The 17,979-nt window shown below is 50.5% G+C and overlaps 2 protein-coding genes across 4 annotated transcripts in view; one reads left to right on the forward strand and one right to left on the reverse strand.

Moving 5' to 3' along the window:
• MINDY1 (MINDY lysine 48 deubiquitinase 1) overlaps nucleotides 1-17,979 on the reverse strand; it is a 34,396-nt gene that overhangs the window by 3,859 nt on the left and 12,558 nt on the right. For all 3 annotated transcript variants that reach the window (XM_058660224.1, XM_058660223.1, XM_058660222.1), the window contains exons 2-3: nucleotides 1,076-1,868; nucleotides 674-731 (exon numbers count right to left, since the gene is read on the reverse strand). In XM_058660224.1, coding sequence (XP_058516207.1) covers nucleotides 674-731; nucleotides 1,076-1,528 — 511 coding nt within the window. In that variant the 5' untranslated portion in view covers nucleotides 1,529-1,868. The remainder of the gene's footprint in view (nucleotides 1-673; nucleotides 732-1,075; nucleotides 1,869-17,979) is intronic.
• The window catches only part of PRUNE1 (prune exopolyphosphatase 1), a 28,948-nt gene continuing 18,447 nt past the window's right edge, over nucleotides 7,479-17,979 (forward strand). Inside the window, exons 1-3 of the mRNA XM_058660225.1 lie at nucleotides 7,479-7,731; nucleotides 16,905-16,997; nucleotides 17,553-17,755. Coding sequence (XP_058516208.1) covers nucleotides 7,693-7,731; nucleotides 16,905-16,997; nucleotides 17,553-17,755 — 335 coding nt within the window. The 5' untranslated portion in view covers nucleotides 7,479-7,692. The remainder of the gene's footprint in view (nucleotides 7,732-16,904; nucleotides 16,998-17,552; nucleotides 17,756-17,979) is intronic.

Consider the following 17,979-nt stretch of genomic DNA (forward strand, 5'->3'; position numbering starts at 1 on the left):
TCAGCCCCCTCGTCTCCTGGAGAAGGGAGGTCACATCCCAGAGCTGGGTAGACCTTACAGTCCAAGCCAGACCCTTCATTTCTTAGGGGGAAGAAATGGGCTTAACAAGGTGAAGGCCTGCTCTCCCTCATCCCCTGGAACTAAGGCCACACAAAGGGCAGAACTGGGGTGACCATGGAGAACTTCTGATACCCTAACCCTTCTTTTCCTTTTGTAAAGATCTACTTACTTGAGAGGCAGAGTGACAGAGACAGAGGAAAAGACATGACCCCAAAGACCTACAGCAACCAAGGCTGAGCCAGGTTGAAACCAGGAGCCAGGAACTCTACTCTAGTCTCCCACATGGACCAGTACTGGGGCTATTCTCTGCTGCTTTCTTATGTGCATCAGCAGAGAGCTGGTTTCAAAGTGGAGTAGCCAGAACTCAAATCAGCACTCCAGAAATGTGATGCTGGCGTTGCCAGTGGCAGCCTAATGTGCTATGCCACAATGCCTGTCCCACTACCTTTGCTTTTCATTCTCCCAACCTTGCAGAAAAACCTCCCCACCCAAGGACCCTTACCCTGTTTGCCACCCCAGAGCCCCAAATGGGGGAATCCTCTACACTCTGGATTTCTGGCTGGACAGCCCTGGATCTCCTTGGGTAATTCTCCTCCAAGACTTAGCCACTCACCAAGGTGGGCCATGAGCTCCTCTGATGTGATCACTTCCTTCTGCGGGGGCAACTTGACCTGCAGGCAGAAGAGGCGATCACAGGCATGCCTTCCCTCATGCACCACGGAGGGAGGAACTCGGAGTCAGGCAGGGTGGGGGGTGTCCAGTGGCTTGCCACTGCAACAGGGAATGAAGTGTAACACTACAAGGCATTCCCATTTGCTGGAGAGAAGGAGGTGCGGGAGTATGGAGTAGAACAAACATTTACTTCCATGTTCTTAGCTCCTATGCTTGAGCTGCAGAAATAGGGAGAATCATCTAAAAAGTTTCGAGTGGTTTGGGAAAATCAAGGCGAGTAAGGAGGTGGGTTAGGGAATAGGACATACTGCTTCCCCCCATAGGTCCCTGTCTTAACTCTCACCTTCCACTGAAGAAACAGGATGTTCATGATGGCCAGGAGGGGGCAAGGGCCATTGGAGCTCTGGGTGATGATAGGGGTCTGTTCGCCCTTCCAGGGGATCCACTTGACACAATAGAAGTCCAGCTCAGGCTGTCTGGCCCTGGGGGACGGGGGGAGCTCTTGGGGCCCAGAACATGCCCCTATAGTTTCTATCTCGAGGGAGCGCCTGTGGGCCGGCCCCAGATGACTTGAGCTATCTTCAGGTGGAGGGGACTCGAGGTTATCCCCAGCTTGGGCAGACGGCAAAGTATGGTCTCCTGGTTCCTCTTCTCTGGCCACCCTCTCAGCCGCCTTGACATCCTTGTCCTTGACGTGTTCCTCGGATCCCGACAGGACCTGCTGGTTTTCGGGGGTGACTGCTGCTGTTGTCTGGGCCTCATCACAGGCCGGCTGCTCTGCTTGATGGGGTTCCATGGTTGGAAAGGAGACAGTTGAGGGACCACAGAAGTGTCTTCTGAATTCAGGTACTTGCCCCAGCCGGTCTTGGTAGGCAAAGAAGGGACCAGTCCAGTTAGAAGGAAATCATGGAGCTGGAAGGCAAAGGGACCCAGGAAAGTCCTGGAAAAGGAGCGTGGTAGGGAAGGCTGGTCATGTGTGCACAGGCACTGCTGGCTATGTGTAGTGCGAGCCCTTCTCAGCTTCGGTTCGGGCTGTGATCAGATTGGGACCAGCAAGGGCACAAGGGCGTGTGGCTTGCAGGCTCTCGAGGGATGTTTCTGCTGGGGCTGAAGACATTAGAAGGAAGCCAAAGTCCCTGAAACAGACAATGAGACAATGACAGGGAATGGAGAAAAGAAACTAGGAGAAGGCAAAGGAGACTGGCAGCAGGAAAGAGATGCTGCTATAAATGCTATTAACATGGCACTCTTCACCCATGAATTGCACTTATCAGTCCCTCTCAATCAAGCCAGAGCCGAAGCCTGCCACTTTGCACAACCATCCTGAGTGTTCACACAGGGACACCTTCTCTGTGCCTCACCCCAGGGCTGACAACATGACATCATAGAATGCTTGGAACAGTGAAGACACAGGGTTGAGCACAACACTGCTAAAGGTGATATGCTGGGGTGGGCTCTTTGGTGTTAGCAGGCTAAGCTACCACCTATGACACCAGCATGCCATATGAGTGCCAGTTCAAGTCCTGGCTGCTCCACTTCTGATCCAGCTTCCTGCTAATGTACCTGGAGGATGACACTAATGCTTGAGCCCCTGCACTCATGTGAGAGACCTGGAAAAGACCCCTGGCTCCTGACTTTGGCCCAGTCCAGTCCTGGTCATGGCAGCCATTTAGTGAATGAACCAGCAGATGGGCGATATCTTTCTCCCTGTCTCTCCCTCGCTATATATAACACTGCATTTCAAACAAACAAATCCTTATGAAATAAACAGATAAAGGTGGGGCCCGGCAGCGTGGTCTAGCGGCTAAAGTCCTCGCCTTGAACGCCCCGGGATCCCATATGGTCGCCGGTTCTAATCCCGGCAGCTCCACTTCCCATCCAGCTCCCTGCTTGTGGCCTGGGAAAGCAGGAGAGGACGACCCAAGGCTTTGGGACACTGCACCCACGTGGGAGACCCGGAAGAGGTTCCAGGTTCCCGGCTTCGGATCGGCGCGCATTGGCCCGTTGCGGCTCACTTGGGGAGTGAATCATCGGACAGAATATCTTCCTCTCTGTCTCTCCTCCTCTGTGTATATCTGGCTGTAATAAAATGAATAAATCTTTAAAAATAAATAAATAAACAGATAAAGGTGGCATGCTGGTGAGGAAAGGGCTCCAGGGAAGCTGTCACAATCCCAAACCATAGCACAGAGGTCTTGGGAGGGACTTCCTGTAGGCCAGAGAGGGGCATGCAGGTCACAGAGGCTGGCGCTGAATTTCTTAACTTTGGAGTAGAGGAACAAAAAGAATTGCCCATAGATCTTTGTTTTATATAAGACTTAATTTAATATTTATTTTGAGAGGCAGACTTACAGAGATAGATAGGAAGGGACACAGAATGAGAATCTCCCATCTGCTGGTTTATTCCCCAAACAGCCACAATGGCCATGGCTAGGTCAGGCCAAAGTCAAGAACCCAGAGCTTCATCCAGACCTCCCCCAGGGGTGCAGCAACCCAGACACGTGGGTCATCATCTGCTCACTGGGCACATCAGCTGGAGTTGTGGGGTGCTGGCATTGCAGGCTGCAACTCCACCCCCTAGATCACAATCCTGGCCCCATTTCCCACAGATTCTTCCAGCAAGCTTCTTTGTCTTTTGTTTGTTTTGTTTTTAAATATTTATGTTATTTTTCTTGGAAAGTCAGAGTTTACAGAAAGAAGGAAAGACAGACAGAAAGATCCTCCATGCACTGGTTCACTCCCCAAGTAGCCACAATGGCCAAAGCTGAGTTGATCCAAAGCCAGGAGCCAGAAGCTTCTTCTGTGTTTCCCACATGGGTGAAGGTTCCCAAGGCTTTGGGCCATCCTCTACTGCTTTCCCAGGACACAGGCAGGGAGCTGGATGGGAAGTGGAGCTGCTGGGATACGAACCAGCACTCATTTGGGATCCCAGTGCATACAAGGTGAGGATTTTAGCCATTACGCTACCACACCGGCCTCCAGCAAGCTTCTTTAGATAGCCTGGAGTTGATATAACTGATTTCTCTGGTCCTCTTTGTTCCAAAACCTGCCTCAATCCATTAAAAAGTACTTTCTCAGAAAAAGGCATTGAGGTGCAAGTGGCAAGACTGAGGGCCGGTTCTGATCCAGCTTCCTGCTAATGGGTGCAGGCAGTGCATGATGGTTAAGGTTCTTGGGTCCCTGCCATCCACAAGGTATACCCACTTAGAGTTCCTAGCTTTGACCTGCTCCAACCCTGCCTGTTGTAAACATTTGGGGAGTAAACCTATGGCTGGAAGAGTGTGCGTGCTCTCTCTTTTCTTTAAATAAAAAAATAAATTTTGAAAAAAAATACCCTTTCTATCTTTTGTGCTTTGTGTGTGCTTACAACTAGGTCATTTTAGATGTGGACACAGAACTTGCTTAACCTGCTCTCTATCAGACCCAAGCCTTATAATTAACACAAGGAGACTAACTGATAAAAAGCCATCCGCCCTGCCCTCTGGGAAACATTTCCCTTTCCTCTCTGTTCCTCTCCCCCTCCCTTTAGTGAGGATGAGAAAAGGGGACACATTAAACCAGAAACCTCCAGAAAGCTCCAGTTTCCTCCTAACCTGAGACTATGCCTTATTCTAGGAAACCTTCTGGAATCAGGGGGTCTGGGGAAAGAGGTAGGGAGGGAGACCCAAGAGATGAATTGAGAAGCATTAACACTGCTCAAGTAAAAAAAGCTTCGTCACCCACATGGATCACGCCCCTGATTCAGACAGGATTCATGCTAGCCACATCTTGTTGACATGCTATTTAAAATCAGTTGCAGACCCCGCCCCACCCCTGGCACACACTCAGGTGAGCCTGCAAGCAGAGGTCAGAGTTTGGTAAAGTTACCAAGGCTTGAAGGAAAGCAGGACTTGCTTCTTACCTTTTCTATACCGTGCTAAAAGAACAATCAATAATGAAGTGGGGGCTGGGCAGCCAGCTAAGGCAGCAGGCCAAGCCAGCACAAAGCAGGTGTGGACAGCCAAGGGCTGTGGGGCAGGGGTTCTCAGGAGAAATGAACAGGGCAGAGCTAGGGGAGCTCAGACTCAGGAGACAGGGTCTGAAGAGGTAGCGGAGGGTTCACACCAACAGGGTATACTCCCAGTGTGGAGCACTTGGGTGTGGAAAAGGCTAAAGGGGACAGGTACCCACATTCTCCCATCCTGTCTCAGCTCCTCTAATCCTACATCAGCTCTCCACTTGGAATTCCATTAAGTTAATTATCCCACCAGTGAGGGAGTTCAAACAGCCCGGCCCCTCCCTAGGCAGTGGCAGGTCAACAGGCAATATTTAGAAGCATCTAGAACAGGTATATAGCTTCAAGAAGACACCCCTTCACTTTCTGACTTTCAAGAACAACAACAACAAAAAAGAAGAAGAAGAAGAAGAAGAAGAAGAAGAAGACATTAGTTTACCTACGCCAGAACTGTCCTCATCTCTCAAATTCCTGATTGTCCCAAATCTTCCCATAACCAGGGTGTAGCACTTTGAGTAAGTCTAATTACTTGCCTACAACAGACTGGGGCTGAGGAGGAGTCTGAGACAGCATCTCTCTGACACACTCTTGGGGCCTCAGCTCCCCTGGTCAACCCCAACTTGTAGACAGCAGAAATAGGGGTGAGGGCAACGGCCAGGTGTCATCTCTCCCCGGAGTGGGGGAGCGGAGAGGGGAGGGGAGCCCAGGGTGAGCAAAGTTTTTACCTTCCATCCGCCGGTGCAGTCCCAGCCCTCCGAGCAGGAAGGCGTAGCTCTGGCCTTGGGACTGAGGGAGGTGGGTACCAGCAGGGGTGCCGCCGACGCCTGCAGCCTCCCAGCTGTCAGCGCCCGAGCGATCTGGGTTTACTCAGGTTCAGGAGCGCGCGCGCGCAGTGCTGGCTGGGTCACGGCCACTTCCGGACTCCCGCCCAGGACAAGGGGCACTAGGAGGCGGGTGCTGGCCGAGCGCACAGCCCTGCGGCTCCCGAGCCGCTGGAGTCCAGATCGCCAGTCCCAGGGCGTGCACTCCGGGCCACGGCTAACAAGCTGCTTTTAAAGGAAGTTTGTGGTTTTCCTTTTTTTTTTTTTTTCTTTTCCTTTCTCGCCTTTTCCCAACGGGACAAAGAACAATTAGTCAAGGACAAAGCTCCCCAGAGGAGGAGGGGGTCTGCCCTGCACTGGAGGGTTTTTGCAGGGCTTTCTGATTCCGGTCAGCAGCTGGATGATCAGCAGCCAGGGAGAGAAAAACAACAGACCCTTTCTCTGCGCTCCGCCTGCCGGTGCAGCGGCCGAAGCGCTGACGCCTCTGGTGAGAAGGAAAGCAAGGGGCCTGGCCGAACGGGGGAGGGCAGGGCTGGACAGCAGTCGCCAACCCGGCTTTCCTCTCCCGGGCGGCTCCGGGATCCACCGAGGCAAGGCTACAAACACAATCGCAAGGCTACAGACATAATTGCACGTTGATTCATTTAATGCGAAACAACCCAAACCGCCAAAGCCACCAAAAACCCTTCCCCTTTCCTGCTGGAGAACTCGGAGGGCTTCCTTCCCTCCTCAGGTCCTCTCCCTGTGTTGTCTCAGGTCTGGGCTGTGCACCTGGGAGGACCCAGAGTGGGGAGAGAACTGAGTACGGTAACTCCGGAGAGCTGTCACCCCCAACTCCTTGGGTTTTGTCTCCTTCTTCTCGATTTTCAGCTTGGGGAGCAAGGGTGAAACTGGCAGTAGGAAATAAAGGGAGGGAACATTTGATAACAAGGGTCCATTTATTTGGAGCTGGGGTTTCCCAAGTGTCAGTTGAGTGGGACTAGCTACATTCTTTTGTTTTGTTAGGATTTTTTTAAATTGGAAAAATCAGATTTTTAAAAAAGATTTATTTTTATTTGGAAAGGCGGCTATACAAAGAGCAGGAGAGACAAAGATCCTCTGTCCGATGATTCACTCCCCAAGTGACCCCCCCCAAAGGCCGGAGCTGAGCTGATCTGAAGCCAGGAGCCAGGAGCTTCCCCTGGGTCTCCCAAAAGTCAGATTTACAGCAAGAAAGATCTTCCATCCGCTGGGTGGTTCTCTCCCCAAGTGGCCATAAAGGCTGGAGCTGAGTCAATCCTAATCCAGGAGTGAAGAATGGGTTCAGGGTCCCAAGGCTTTGGATTGTCCCCCACTGCTGGATGGGAAGTTGAGGAGCAGGGATACGAACCAGCGCCCATATGGGATCCCGGCGCCTGCAAGGCCAGGACTTTAGCCATCAGCGTACCGAGCCAGGGCCCTTCAGCTACATTCTGAAGGGTCCTCCAAAGCCCACTTTACACGGGATGGAACTTCACGCCTCCCCGAAGTTGCAAAGAGCAGTTGGGACCATGGGAGAGGCAGGGAGCCAAGAGCCACTGTTTCCACAGACCGAGAAGAAGTAGAAGGCGGGTTTGAAGAAGAGGGTTCAAAGACAACCGCAAAATCAGCTGCAATGGCTCCGTCTAAAAGCATAGAATTTGAGAGGGAGAAGCGCCGTTTCGTTTAAACTGTCAGATCGCTCGATGTAATAGGTGAAGAGCTGTTCCACTGAGCCTGGTCGGAGAAAGTTCAGATTCCGCAAAAATGGGATATTATGACACAGACGCATTTGTGTGTCAAAAAAAATGGTCCCCTCACAAAAATCTCCACCCAATTGTTAGGGACTTCTCGGAGCTTCTGGACTACGTTTCCCAGAATGCTCTGGGCCACGCCCTCCGATCCGCCTGACTAACGTCCCAAGAGTCTCTGAGCGCAGTACTCCGCCTCCGCTGCTGGGGGCGGGGCGACGTCGGACTCCGGGAGTGCCCGGTTACGCACTTCCTCCCGGGGTCGGAGGCCGAATCGCCGTGTGGCGGGTTCGAGTCCTGCCTCCTGACTCTCTCCTCCTGCCCGAGTCCTGGGTGGGGTGCCTTCACCTGGCATCCTCTCCTCCAAGAGGGGCGACGGCATACCTTGGGTCTCACCATGGAGGACTACCTGCAGGGTTGTCGAGCCGCTCTGCAGGTAACGGATGCATGTCTGTGACTAAGGACTGGAGCATGGGGTCCAAGAAGGACGAAAACGTGGGATCGGAGGAGCCCCCGCGGTCCATGTGGAGAGAACACCTCATTGTGGGGAAAGGGCTTGGCGTGTGTTCGGGCTTGGGGAGCGAGGAGCGGGCGTGAGAATGCCGCTGGGTCTCCTCGCTTTTGTCCCCCGCGTTTGGGGCTCTGTCCGAGAGCCGGGAGGCGTCGTCTTGGGGCTGGGTTCAGCTGGGTTCAGTCTGTCGCCTGAGTCTGTCCTGTCAAGGACGGGGCCCTGCCGCTGCCAGCCTCGCCCCGCTTGTGTATTCATTCCTTTCTCCCCGCCCCTCTTTGAAATCTCCGCTCTCCAGGCCTGCCCTGGCCCCTGGCCTGCAGGTGAACCGGGGTGCACGGAGGGGTGGACGGAACCCGTGTCCACCGCTGATTCTCTCGGGCGGGTCCAGCTCATTCTGATTGGAGGCTGTCACGATGTTGAAGTCCATATTTGTAGGTCAGGCATACCAAGTACATCAGGCACAGCTTTGACCCACAACCTGCAATTCTTTGCGCTTGGCCCTGAGTGCCACAAATGACATAAAAACGCCCAGGTCTGGAAGGGATAAGCAGTTTGTTTGAAACCAAAACGGAAGCCTGACTCTGGGGAGCTTTGTGTTATCTTTGGTGTTCCCTGGGCCAGCTGGACCAACCCACCCATGCTGACTGGTCATGTGGCTTCAGGCTGTTGTATCCAGTTAGCAGCAAGAAGTTCGGGAAAGAGATAAAAAGAGAGATTCCACAGGGTCCCCTGGCCTGCATACTTGGCGTTGTATTGCCCCTGAGGGTACCCCAACAGATGGCTGGCTACCTTAAATAGAGATTCTTTACACTACAAATACCGCTCAACCCTAGCTGCTTGTCTTTAAACAAATGCTAACAGTCAAGCCAGTTGGTGCTGCAACTAGGGAATGGGAGTGACGTTCACTTTTAATGCCAGTTATACCATGTTTTTCTTTGTGAGAAAAAAAAAAAAAAACAAATTTGGGGAAAGTTGTGATAATGCTTGGGGCATCTGGAGCCAGTTCATTCTGGCTTCCCCTGGGAGCTCCCTGAAGGACTACTGCAGTTTTTGTATCTCCTCAGCAGTTGAGTCCCCACATTTGGCCTGAGACTTCACCCCAGAGCCATTCCTGGCCGGTATCTGCTGACGGGCATCTGCCCTCCACAGCGCCCCCCTGAGGAATCATAATATATTTCCCACACCCTTGGGAAACTAGAAAATACATTTTTCCAGCATTTCCCCTGGGTCCATACTTCCTCAGCGAGGAGCCACATCTAGCCCCTCCCTCCTGATAAAACTCACGGACATGGAAAGGTGAGAATATGTCCTGGAACTCTGCTCATCACACAGCGGTGATGCCAGGGCCAGGAGAAAGGAACTCATTAGATTCCACAAGTGTTAGCAGGTACATTAACGGCAGAACCCACCAATGGATGCCAACCATTTCAATTGCTTTTAATCCTACACGTATCGTATAAGAAAAGTGGAGAGGTTGAAATACAACAACAACAAAAGTAAGGTATGAAATGAAGAAGAGAAAAGATCTTTGTTCTTCCCCTTGTTTCCATCTGTTAGATTTCTGCTGTAAAGAGCAACATTCATGTAGACAGATGCCGGATGAAGCTTGAAAACTTGAGAGAATAGAGAATGCTTGGCTTTTGCATGGGGTAGAGACAGCTGATATGTCAGCCAAGTCTCCAGTTGATACCATATTTTTAGTATATAATACCAGGGACATTTTCTTTTAGCGTTTGTCACAATGGCCACAGAATGTTCCATGTTTAAGAAATGCCAGAGGTGGGCCCGGCGGCGTGGCCTAGCGGCTAAAGTCCTCGCCTTGAACGCCCCGGGATCCCATATGGGCGCCGGTTCTAATCCCGGCTCACTTGGGGAGTGAATCATCGGACGGAAGATCTTCCTCTCTGTCTCTCATCCTCTCTGTATATCTGACTTTGTAATAAAAATAAATCTTTAAAAAAAAAAAAGAAATGCCAGAGGTGGGCATTTGGCCTGTCAGTTAATTTTTTTAATTGCAAAGGCAGATATGCAGAGAGGAGGAGAGACAGAGAGAAAGATCTTCCGTCCGATGATTCACTCCCCGAGTGACCACAACGGTCTGTGTTATGCCGATCTGAAACCAGGAGCCAGGAATTTCTTCCAGGTCTCTCACACGGGTGCAGGGTCCCAAGGCTTTGGGTCGTCCTTGACTGCTTTCCCAGGCCACAGGCAGGGAGCAGGATGGGAAGTGGAGCTGCCGGGATTAGAACCGGCACCTATATGGGATCCTGGCATGTTCAAGGAGAGGACTCTAGCCACTAGGCCACGTCGCCGGGCCCCATTTAATCTTACCAGTTAAGGGGACAGCATTGTGGCATAATGGGTAAAAGTGACCATATATGATACCAGCATTTTGTATAGGTGCTGGTTTGAGTTCTACCTGCCTCACTTCCTATCCATCTCCCTGCTAATGGAAGGGAAAAAGCAGCAGAAAAAGGGCCCAAGTCCTTGGGCCTCTGCTACCCAAGTGGGAGACCCAGTGAAACTGCTGGCTCTTGCCTTTAGCTTGACACAGACAGCCCTGGCTGTTGGAGCCATTTAGGGCACTGACCCAGAGGATGGAAGATTTCTCTGTCTCTCCCTCTCACTGTGTAACTCTTTCAAATAAATAAGCAAGTAACTCATAGGGGAAAAAGCTATCCAATGTGGGAGCAACCCATGCCCATGTTGGAGTGTCTGAGTTAGGTGATCATGCCGGGCTCCTGGGAAGTACTGGTGACAGCTCAGATAGGTGGGTTCTTGCCACGCATGTGGGAGACCTGCACTGCCTTCCTGCCTTCCTGCCTTCCTGCCTTCCAGCTCCAGCTCCGGCTGGGACCCTGGTGCACACGTGGGAGTGAATCGGTGAATCTTTGCCTTCAAGGCAAAAAATGCAGCTTTGAAAAAAATAAAGGAACCCTGTTTCTCCCGATGTCCTATGCATGGTGACTCACATTTCCCTTCTAGGAGAGACCTCTACTCCTAGGTGGGGCAACATTCCCATGTAGGTGTACTTGCGGCAGGAGCCTTTGGGGAAGGGACTATGTCCTGTCCCCAGCAGGAGGCAGGAACTCAGAAATGAGCTGTCCCTTATCTATGTGAGGAGGGCCTGTGGCTGTCCAACTCTTGGTCATTTTATTCCCTGCTCTCATTAACATTTTTTTGTTTTTGACTAGGAGGTCCTTGTCTTTTTTTTTTTAATTTATTTATTTATTGGAAATTCAGATTTACCCCAAGAGAGGCAAGGCAGAGAGAAAGATCTTCCATCTGCTGGTTCACTCCCCAAGTGGCTCCAATGGTCAGAGCTGAGCCAATCCAAAGCCAGGAGCATCTTCTGGGTCTCCCACATTGGGTGTAGAGTCCCAAGGTTTTGGGTTGTCCTTGACTGCTTCCCCAGGCCACAATCAGGGAGCCAGATGGGAAGTGAGGCAGCCAGAACACAAACCAGCACCCATATGGGATCCCAGCACATGCAAGGTAAGGACTTAAGCCACTAGGCTATCGTGCCAGGCCCTCATTAACTATTTTTTTAAAAGATTTATTTATTTTTATTACAAAGTCAGATATACAGAGAGGAGGAGAGACAGAGAGGAAGATCTTCTGTCCGATGATTCACTCCCTAAGTGACCACAACAGCCAGTGCTGCGCTGATCCGAAGCCGGGAACTAGGAACCTCTTCCGGGTCTCCCACACAGGCGCAGGGTCCCAAGGGTTTGGGCTGTCCTCTACTGCTTTGCCAGGCCACAAGCAGGGAGCTGGATGGGAAGTGGAACTGCCGGGATTAGAACCGGCACCCATATGGGATCCCGGGGCGTTCAAGGCGAGGACTTTAGCCACTAGGCCACGCCGCCGGGCCCTCATTAACTATTTTGAAGAGTCCCTATTCATACCCTATTCAGCTTCAGAAAGAGTTTTACTTTGCCAGCACTAGAACTGTTCCCTGTCCCCATGGAGCTAAAAAAGAAAACATTAGGATAAAACTCATTTCAATTCAGCTGGTTTAGTTTGTTAATTTTAAGAGAAAGCATTTATATTTACTTGTGGTTCTCAGGGTGAATATCTTCCAGCGTGTTTCCTCACGCTGCTAACAATGGATGCATTTCCCTCAGCCCTTCCTCCAATGATTGGTCAACTGAGACTGTGGATTGGTGTTTTTAGTCCGTGGCAATGGATGGGGGTTAGTGTGGGACAGGTTTTTGCTAAATGAAGAGGAATATTGTGTCATAATTTGGGCAGCTGTCCATCCAGGATGCCTAGGATAATGCTTATTTTCTCCAATCCAGTCATTAATTGGACCCTTATTGATTCTCAGAAGTGTTCCAGTTTGAACCATAAAGTCACCCATCTTGGAAGCTGCTGAGGGTTAGGACCTAGGCAGCTGTGAAAAGCTAGTGAGCTCCAGGGCTGGCGCCATCAATTCGCTAGCTTTTTGCGTGCAAGCTCCAACATCCCATATGGGTGCTGCTGGTTCATGTCCCAGCTGCTCCACTTCCCATCCAGCTCCCTGCTTGTGACCTGGTGAAGTTGTAGAAGATGACCCAAAGCCTTGGGATGCTATATCCATGTGGGAGACCAGGAAGAAGCTCCTGGCTCCTAGCTGTTGTGGCCATTTTGGGGGGAGTGAACCAGCAGATGGAAAATCTTTTTGTCCTTCCCTCTGTAAATCTGCCTTTACAATAAAAATAAATAAATCTTTAAAAAACAAACAAAAAAGTAGCAGCTGGTGGGCTCCTTTAGGTAGAAGTATCTATCATCAAGAGCTCAAGTGCTACCAGAGCAAGCAGGCTTCAGGGAAGGGGACAGAGGGCTCTCCTGTGCGCTGTCCTCTAACCCGCACCATGACATCATGTGATTTGTTAGTGTTAGCTTCCTTTTTTTTAAAAAAAATTATTTATTTTTATTGGAAAGGCAGAAATACATAGAGCAGGAGACACAGAGAGGAAGAGCTTCCATCCAATGATTCACTCCCCAAGTGACTGCAACGGCCAGTGCTGTGCCAATCCGAAGCCGGGAACCAGGAACCTCTTCCAGGTCTCCCACGAGGGTTCAGAGTCCCAAGGCTTTGGGCCGTCCTTGACTGCTTTCCCAGGCCACAAGCAGCGAGCTGGATGAGAAGTAGAGCTACCGGGATTAGACTCAGCACCCATATGGGATCCCAGTGCGTTCAGGACGAGGACTTTAGCCTCTAGGACACCGCGCCATGCCAAGCTTCCTTTTTACAATGAGGAAAAGGAGGCTTAGGGAAGCCCAGATGCCCTGATCATCCAACTCCCAAGCTTATGATCTTTTCCAGTGGCCGTTCTGCTGCTGCCTTCAGATCAAGAAGAACAAACAGTGCAGCGGGCAGAGCTGGGAATGTCACCACAGCATGGTGTGGGGGTGTTGACCAGCCGGTCAGGCTGGGCTAAGTGGGTGCCGAGCCGGGAGAAGAATGCCACCAGCTCTGTGCATTGCTCCTGGTTCCAAGGCCGTCGGCAAGTCTCAGAGAAGTCCTTTCTGCATTCATTCCTCTTGCTGGCTGGACGGCTGGGATTGGCACAGCACAAGGCGTTCCTTGTTCGTCCTCCTCTGGAGCACAGTGCTGCTCGCCTTGTCATCATGGGGTTGTCTTTGGTGCCAGCTTTCAGCTTTCCGCTCCTCCGCTCTGCTGCCACAAGCACACTGATCCTGACTCCGCTTTATCTCCTTCTCTCTGTAAATCTGCCTTCCCACATGTGTGATGATGAGGTGAGGTATTCTTCCAATATTTTTACATGTATGAACTAGCCATTTAATCCTCAACATGACCCATTGAGGCAGACACCTTAAACACTGTATTTATTTGCTCTTACTCATCTGAAAGGCAGAGACAGAAAGGCCGACGTCAGGTGATCTGTTACTTCACTCCGCAAAAGCCAGGAGCTGAGAACTCCATCCAGGTCTCTTGCCTGGGTATCAGTGTCAGAGACCCGACTACTTGATCCTTCACCTGCTCTCTCCCAAGAGCCGTGTCGGCAGAATTAGGAGCAGACCCAACACTCAACCCCAGGCACATCCACAAAGGGACTGAGTTTTCTCATGTGGCATCCTTTTTTTTTTTTTAAGATTTATTTTTATTACAAAGTCAGATATACAGAGAGGAGGAGAGACAGAGAGGAAGATCTTCCGTCCGGTGTTTCACTCCCCAAGTGAGCGCAACGGGCCAGTGCGCGCCGATCCGAAGCCTGGAACCAGGAACCTCTTCTGGGTCTCCCACGCGGGTGCAGGGTCCCAAGGCTTTGGGCCGTCCTCGACTGCTTTGCTAGGCCACAAGCAGGGAGCTGGATGGGAAGTGGAGCTGCCGGGATTAGAACCGGCACCCATATGGGATCCCGGGGCGTTCAAGGCGAGGACTTTAGCCACTAGGTCATGCCGCTGGGCCCTCATGTGGCATCTTAACAGTCATGGCAATACCACCCTGAGGTGGGTACCTTTAAGAATTATTTCAGTTCTGCTTGCGGTAAAAGGACAGTGAAGGGCAGTGAAACATTTCATGATAGAGCCTGGGGACCTGAGAGATAAGGGGCACCTGCAACTAGCCTCCGCCCCTGATGGCATGGCCCCCTCCCTGCTTATGTTTAGGATTCCCACTCCCTGTTTATGTTTAGGATTCCCCCTCTCTGTTTATGTTTAGGGTTCCCCTCCCTGTTTATGCTTATGGCTCCCCTTCCCTGTTCATGGTTATGGTTTTATGGCTTTATGATTTTAGACTCGGTTTAGCCTTTAAAAAGGATGCTATACCATGACTTGGGGTCGATGCCTAGCCTCCTGCGTGAGGAACTGGCCTCGGCCCCAGCGCGCTGGTAGTCAAATAAAACCTCTTGCTTTTGCATCAAAAAAAAAAAAAAATTATTTCAGGCCCAGCACCATGGCTCAGTGGCTAAATCCTTGCCTTGCAGGCACACAGGATCCCATGTGGACGCTGCTTTGTGTCCTGGCTGCTCCACTTCCTATTGGAATAATATTTGGCACCAGCAATATATATTTAAAAAACAAAAACAAAAACCAAAAAACCCTATCTCTACTATTATAGGCACTGTAGTATTTTAAAACATGATCGCTAGGGAGCTAGATTCAAGAGGAACAAAGTTAGTAATAGCAGATATCCGTTCCTCCCTCAGCATGCTTATCAGCAGCTGAGCCTTTCAGAAATATAAGTTGCACCAGTAGCAGCTGCTCTTGAATCCGTCTGACCCTGTTAGAGAAAGTGTCTGCTCTCTGGCTGTGAGAGGAGAGGTGGGAGGTGTCTGTGGTTATCATTAGGCCTTCTCAGGGTGGCGGACATTTCCCCAAACAACTGAAGGACTCAATCTATTTTCTAGCCTCTTTGCCTATTTTCCTGGTTTACTTATTTCATATATATATGACTTGAAAGGCAGAACTATAAAAAGAAAGAGATCTTCCATCTACTGCTTCCCAAATGACCATAGTGGCAATGGTTGGTCCAGGCATGAGCCAGGAGCCAGAGCTTCTTCTAGGTCTCGCATATGGGTGCAGGGTCCAGGCCTTGGGCCATCCTCTACTGCTTTCCTAGGCACATTAGCAGGCAACTGGATTGGAAGTGGAGGAGCCAAGACTCCAATTAGTGCTCATGAGAGATGCTGGTATTTCAGGTAGTGGTCCAACCTAGTGTGCCACCATACCAGCCATTATTTTCATGACTCTGAAGCATAAGAATTCTTCTCTCTGTTTTGTAAATGGGGATCGAAAAGAAAAGCTAGCAGTTGTGATATGCCTGGCATATCCCCTACTCCAAATGTGCTACTTTTGATTATTTCTTTTTCTTTTTTTTGTTAAGATTTATTTATTTTTATTGGAAAGGCAGATATACAGAGGAGGAGAGACAGAGAGAAAGATCTACCGTCCAATGATTCACTCCCCAAGTGACCACAATGGCTGGTGCTGCGCCGATCTGAAGCCAGGAGCCAGGAACCTCCTCCAGGTCTCCCACACAGGTGCAGGGTCCTAAGGCCTTGGGCTGTCCTCGACTGCTTTCCCAGGCCACAGGCAGGGAGCTGGATGGGAAGTGGAGCTGCCGGGATTAGAACTGGGCGCCCATATGGGATCCCAGTGCATTCAAGGCGAGGACTTTAGCTGCTAGGCCACCATGCCGGGCCCAGCTTCCTTTTGATTATTTCAATGTCCAAAGAAGCATAAGAAATCTGAAGGTTATTTACTCCTATAAGTTAACATGTGATAGAAAGGAAAGAACAGTTTCCCACTGGATGTATATGGAATGGTAAAGCTTAGCAGAGGGGCTGGCGCTGTGGTGTAGCAGGTTCAGCTGCCACCTGCAGCACTGGCATCCCTGTGGGTGCTGGTTCTAGTCCCACTGCTCCGCTTCTGATCCAGCTCCCTGCTAATGTTCCTGGAGAGCAGTGGGGGATAGCCCATGTGCTTGGACGCCTGCACCTACATGGGGGACGCAGAAGAACCTTTGGACTGGCCATTTGGGGGGTAAACCAGTCATTGGAAGATCTCTCTCTCTCTCTCTCCAACTCTGCTTTTCTTTTTTTTTTTTTTTTTCTTTTTTTAAGATTTATTCATTTTATTACAGCCAGATATATACAGAGGAGAGACAGAGAGGAAGATCTTCCGTCCGATGATTCACTCCCCAAGTGAGCCGCAACGGGCCGATGCGCGCCGATCCGATGCCGGGAACCTGGAACCTCTTCCGGGTCTCCCACGCGGGTGCAGTGTCCCAGTGCATTGGGCCGTCCTCAACTGCTTTCCCAGGCCACAAGCAGGGAGCTGGATGGGAAGTGGAGCTGCCGGGATTAGAACCGGAGCCCATATGGGATCCCGGGGCTTTCAAGGAGAGGACTTTAGCCGCTAGGCCACGCCGCCGGGCCCCAACTCTGCTTTTCAAAGAAATCTTTAAAACAAAACAAAGCTAAAACACCCTGGCTGAAACACTTGGTCCTTCACTGCCAGTATCCTAATAAACTGATCTGAGCCACCTCGTCCGTGAAGATCAAGGAGAGAGTGGGAAGCACTACTCGAGCATCAGGTGAACAAGAGTGGGTCATGACCTTTGTTGGTTTCCCATGCTCGTCTTCCAGGAGTCCCGACCTCTCCATGTTGTGCTGGGAAATGAAGCCTGTGACTTGGACTCCATGGTGTCCGCTCTCACCCTGGCTTTTTACCTGGCAAAGGTAAGTATCGGGGAACCTGCGTCCCTTAGAATGAAATGATTCGGATTCAAGACCCAGCTCTGCTGCTTAGCAGCCTTTAGCCATGGGTAAGTAAATCCCACTAACTTTCCTAAGCCTCATGTCAGCATCTACCCAATAGGAAATAACATTTTGCAATGTGGTCCCAGGAGGGAAAAATGGGGAAATGAATCCTGAGGGACCTACAAGCCATAAAGCAATATTTAAACAGTAGGTTATGATCGAGTTCCTTATGGGTATCAGTTATCTCGTGTGCATTTCTCTTGCCCAAGTTAGCTCCTCAGAAATACAAATCCTTTTGCTGGGTTGGTTTTTTGTTTTGTGTTTTTTCCCCCACTGAAGTACCTTGTTGAGCTTCACATTATTGCTAGGGTGGAGAGGGGGAAGCAAAGTTACCCCTTTAGTTTTACAGATTGGGTAACTGTGACTTGGAGACAGATGGTGCCCGATCCAGGATCACCTATCCTTCCGTTTCCATTGTCTTGTTACCACCATGACCCTGTCATTGCGATTCCTTCTTTTGACTTTTCTGTGCAGACGTCAGAAGCCGAGGATATCTTTGTACCAGTTTTAAATATAAAACGTTCTGAGCTCCCTCTGCGAGGGGACAACGTCTTCTTCCTTCAGAAGGTTCACATTCCAGAGACTCTGCTGATTTTCCGGGATGAGATTGACCTCCATACATTGCACCAGGCTGGCCAACTAACTCTCATCCTTGTCGACCATCACGTCCTACCCAAGTAAGCAGAAGGAAGTGAAACAGATACGTACCATGCACCGCACTGGGCTCTGAAGAGTGAAATATAAAGAGAAGAAATAGGGTTTAAGTCTTAAAATTTACTTATTTTTATTGGAAAGTCAGATATACAAAAAGGAGGAGATATAGAAAGATCTTCTGCCAGCTGATTCACTCCCCAAGTGTCCACAATGGCTGAAACTGAGCCGATCTGAAGATAGGAGCCAG

Source organism: Ochotona princeps, chromosome 2, assembly GCF_030435755.1.
Source record: "Ochotona princeps isolate mOchPri1 chromosome 2, mOchPri1.hap1, whole genome shotgun sequence".
NCBI lineage: Eukaryota > Metazoa > Chordata > Mammalia > Lagomorpha > Ochotonidae > Ochotona > Ochotona princeps.